The sequence below is a fragment of the Sinocyclocheilus grahami genome, unplaced genomic scaffold (genome assembly GCF_001515645.1).
Source record: "Sinocyclocheilus grahami isolate Dianchi unplaced genomic scaffold, SAMN03320097.WGS_v1.1 scaffold179.1, whole genome shotgun sequence".
NCBI classification, from domain to species: domain Eukaryota; kingdom Metazoa; phylum Chordata; class Actinopteri; order Cypriniformes; family Cyprinidae; genus Sinocyclocheilus; species Sinocyclocheilus grahami.
This window is the reverse complement of record NW_015505358.1, coordinates 1,768,618-1,773,587: the sequence shown is the minus strand read 5'-3', so window position 1 is coordinate 1,773,587 and position 4,970 is coordinate 1,768,618. Positions and strand designations below refer to the sequence as shown.

At 27.3% G+C, this 4,970-nt stretch overlaps 1 protein-coding gene across 1 annotated transcript in view; it reads left to right on the top strand.

Annotated features, from left to right (window-relative positions):
* tpo (thyroid peroxidase) overlaps positions 1-4,970 on the top strand; it is a 45,267-nt gene that overhangs the window by 24,158 nt on the left and 16,139 nt on the right. The window contains exon 8 of the mRNA XM_016284075.1: positions 3,590-3,848. Within this exon, the coding sequence (XP_016139561.1) occupies positions 3,590-3,848 (259 nt within the window). The remainder of the gene's footprint in view (positions 1-3,589; positions 3,849-4,970) is intronic.

Below are 4,970 nucleotides of genomic sequence, written 5' to 3'. Positions count from 1 at the left end.
AGTTATTTTAGTACAAGTTAAACTAAATGAAAATGAGAAATGTTGTCTTGGCAACTATTTTCCTTAAATATTTTTTGTTAAATTTTATTTAAAAAGTGTTGATCACATACAGTTTTTCTTTTCTTCTTCATAAAATAAGAATGAATATTTTTCTTCTTAGGTTTTTTATATAGTTTGTCATTAATTTCTAATTCCGTTTTAGTTATTTTAATATATCAGTTTAAACTAAAAGAAAATGAGAAATATTGCCTTGGCAACTAGTTTTTATATATATTATATTTTTATATATACTTGTCATTTACAGTCATCATGTACAGTTTTTTTTTTCCACAAAATAAGAATGAAGATTTTTATTCTTAGGTTGTTATATTGTTTTTATACATTTTATTTCAGTTTTAATTATATCACTACATCAAGTAACCTAAATGAATATGAGAAATGTTGCCTTGTCAACTAAATTTTTCATATTTTGTTTTTGTTAGATTATTTTATATTTGTTTTATAAATGAAAATTATAAAACAATAAAAGTATTTTAATTAATTAATGTTTTAATTATTTATTTCCTTAACCTGTGTATATTTCATCACCAAATAAGGTTATATATAGTTCGTTATGTTGTGATGCAATAAAATAAGTAAAACATACTTAAAAAGCGTATTTTTAATGCAAATATAGCTAACATAAAATATATATTTTAAATGGAAAACTTAAAAAATTGAGATGTTGGCTTGGCAAATAACTTTAGTTAAAGTTGAACTACTAAAATTACTAAAGCTAAAACTGAAATAAAAATAAATTATGTATTTATTCATTCATATATTTTATTTAGTGATATATAGTTATATTTATTTTTTGATTGTTTTTAAAAGCAAAAATGCTACAAATGCGTGACATGCTCGAGTAAAACAGCCACAAGTTTTGAAATCAGCACCCAAAAATTATTAAGAAACTTGGATTTCATTCAGCAAATATGATGCAGCATGGTTTATAAATGAGTTTTTGAATGCACTTAAACCATTAACCTGATGAATGTGACGGCATCACTTCATTTCGACCAGCAGAGTCAGATCCATTCGGTGTCAGACAGACAGAAAAGCAGATTCGCCGCACTGGGCAGAGAAGAGATTCAGGGATTATAGGCCTCGAGGCGTGGAAGTAAAGCCCTCGTCCTTTCCGAGAGCGGCCCTCACCGAATCAAAGACACATTTGATGGCTCGCACAAGCACCGGCTCCCTGAATTAAAGTGACTCTAAAGCAGTACAGAAGCCATGGAAATGGCACACATCAAACGGAGCGCAGTGTTTTAACAACGTCCCGCAGGGGCCGACTTCACACAAGCAGTAAAAACAGTTTCCAGTGCTGCACTTTTACGGACAGCGGGTTTGATTTAAACGTCCCCTCTGTGGAGGGCCTGCCGTCAGTCAGACACGCTTTTGAAACATCTCTGTGTCGCGCTTCTCGAGGTGAAACGCTGGACTATTTTCATAAACAGCGATAAGACGGAATGAATTTTAGAGGCGCATCACAGGGAGAATGAGCCACACGATCCCATCTTATGTCCATGCACAAGACGTCCCGAATCAGCATCTCACATAAAATCTGCAGTTTTGTGAGAGATGCTGCAATTTAAAAAAAATAATAAAACATACCAAAAAAAGATAAAAGCATATTTATTAGTGCTGTCAAACGATTAATCACGATTAATCGCATCCAAAATAAACGTTTTTGTGCACATTATATATATAGGTGTGTGTACTGTGTATATTTATTATGTGTATATAAATACACACACATGCATGTATATATTTTGGAAATTATGTTATGTTTATATATTAAATATATTTGTATATAATATAAATATATACATGTGTTTACATGTATATATGTATATATAATATAAATATATGCATGTAAACACATGTACATATTTTCAAAATATATACTGTATGTGTGTGTATTTATATACACATAATAAATATACACAGTACACACACCTATATATATAATGTGCACAAAAACTTTTATTTTGGATGCGATTAATCGTGATTAATTGTTTGACAGCACTAATATTTATTAATTGCAATAAAGCTGAAACTTAAAAAATTAAAATTTAATAAAAGATCTAAATGTTGACTTGGCAACTAACTGAAATAAGTATTAAAGTACTAAAATTATTCAAACTAAAACTGAAATAAAAAATAAAGGAAACCTTTTTTTGTTGTTGTTGTTTTATTCTTTCTTTCCTCGGTCAGTGTAAAATTCATCACAAAATAATGATGCATTTCATTCATATTATGTTGTGAAGCAATAAAATATATAAAATGAAACGGATAAATCATACCTAAAATGTGTATTTGTTAATTAAAATAAAGCTGACATAAAATATAAATATTAAATAAATATTAAATGGCTTAGCAACTACTAGACTACTAAAACTATTTTTTTTTTTAACCTGCATAAAATTCATCACTAAATAAGGTCATATATAAGACATGTTATGATTGTTATGATGCAATTGAATAATTAAAATAAAATAAAATGTATTTAATGTAAATTAAATTACATTAAATTCAATATTAATATTAAAAGGAAAACTGAAATAAGTTTAAAGTTGAAGTACTAAAATTACTAAAACTAAAACTGTTTTGTTTTTGTTTCCCTTAACCTGTATAAAATTAATTACTAAAGGACATAAGTAATGTAATGTTATGATTATTAGGATGCAATAAAATAAATAAACACATTGTTTTTGTTAATTGAAATTAAATAAAGATGACATAAAATATAAATATTAAATGAAAAACTGAAATAAGTTGAAGTTGAAGTACTTAAATTACTAAAACTAAAACTGAAATAAAAAATAAATGATAGCTAAATAGAATTACTAGAAACAAACAAAAACTAATAAAAATGACTAAATTACTAAAACTAAAACTGAAATAAAAAATAAATGATAGCTAAATAGAATTACTAGAAACAAACAAAAACTAATAAAAATGACTAAATTACTAAAACTAAAACTGAAATAAAAAATAAATGATAGCTAAATAGAATTACTAGAAACAAACAAAAACTAATAAAAATGACTAAATTACTAAAACTAAAATGAAAACTGGAAATATAAATACAAATACTTAAAAGATTAAATAATACTGTATAAATAATAATGAAATATCACTGCCAAAATGGCAGATAAAGCAAGAGAAATTATCATAAATGCTCTTTATGTTATTTAGTACTGAAAATATCAATACAAATTGTTTAGTCTGATTAAAATGGTATTTTTTAGCCAATATTTGTGTATGCATTATGTTTTTTAGCATATTGTGTCATTAGTTTGGCAGCATGTTAACTCTGTTGGACTTCGTTGTGAGTCTTTATGAAGTTGTAAAACAAACAAGCATTATTCGAGTATGTTTTACAAGAATTTTTTTTTTCATTCTTTCTACTTCAAAATGTCATGTTTAATTCAATGCATAACTGGCCATTTCTTTGTGAAATTTACTAGCAATTTCAGTGACAACAAGGCAGCTCACTAGGTTTTGTAAAGCAGATACTGATTGACTCTTGATATTGTTGTTCCTGCAGATCATAACCGTGAGAGACTACGTTCCCAAGATCATGGGTCGGGAAGCGTTTGAGGAGTATCTCGGGCCGTACGCGGGCTATAACGACTCTGTGACCCCGTCGGTGTCAAACGTGTTCGCCACGGCTGCGTTTCGCTTCGGTCACGTGACCATCTCACCACGGCTCAGGAGACTCAACGAGAGCTTCCAGGAACACCAGCGCTTCTCCTCTCTGAGCCTCCATCAGACCTTCTTCAGCCCCTGGAGACTCGTTAGAGAAGGTGCGCTCGGGCTTCAAATCAAACCAAACACTATCAGAGACTAATTACAATCTAGTTTAGCCAGACGTATTGCTGTTTAATCTGATCCATTTTGAGATCACATTCCTAATTTATTTTGTCTTGCTTTTAAAATATACAAATATTATATATAAATATGTATTAAATATATTATTAAATATTTCAAATATATCTAGAAATCATAGATTGTATCTAATATAAAGTAGTTATTATGAGTGTATTTTGTCTTAATGCACGAGCAGATTTGTCAACTTGTTTTTAACTTTTACACTTACAGTATAAAAATATGAAATCTGCAGTGCTGTAAGACAACGCAGTGATGCTTCTCAAGTAATTTCACCTTGTTTAAAGAATTTTTAGATATTTTAACCGGAAAACAAGGCAAAAAGACTATGTAGAAACTTATTAAAAACTATTTTTTGCAGTGTAGAGTTTGCAAGCCAAATTCAGTAACCAGTTCTCAGTGATAAATGCTCAAAGTAGCGGTATATATATATATAAATTATAATAAATCAATTTAATTTAAAAAACAGGCAGTTGAGATTTGCTATATAGTATATACATTTTGTTACTTTAAATAAAATAATTGTGAAATAAAATACAATATAATTTAACTTATTTTATTTAGAGGCAACATTTCACATTTTCATTTAGTTTAACTAAAGATGTACTAAAATAACTAAAACTAAAAATTAATTTTAAAAAACTATATTCAAATTTTTTTTATGAAAACCTTAAAAAAAATTAAACACTGAAATGTTGAAGTACTAAAATTACTAAAACTGAAACAAAAAGAAATTTCAATTTCATAAGAAAAAAAAAATATATATATATATTCTTTCTTTCCTTAACCTGTGTAAATATAATTGTATATGTCATGTTATGTTATGATGCAATTAAATAAATAAATAAAACAAACCTAAAAAAAAACTTGACTTGGTAACTAACTGAAATAAGATTAAGTACTAAAAATAGAACTGAAATGGAAAATAAATGATAGCTAAATATAAACACTACATTTACTAAAACTGAAATAAAAATGTAAATTGAAAAATAAAAAAGTATGTTTTCACATTTATTATTTCAAGTAACAAAAATGTATAT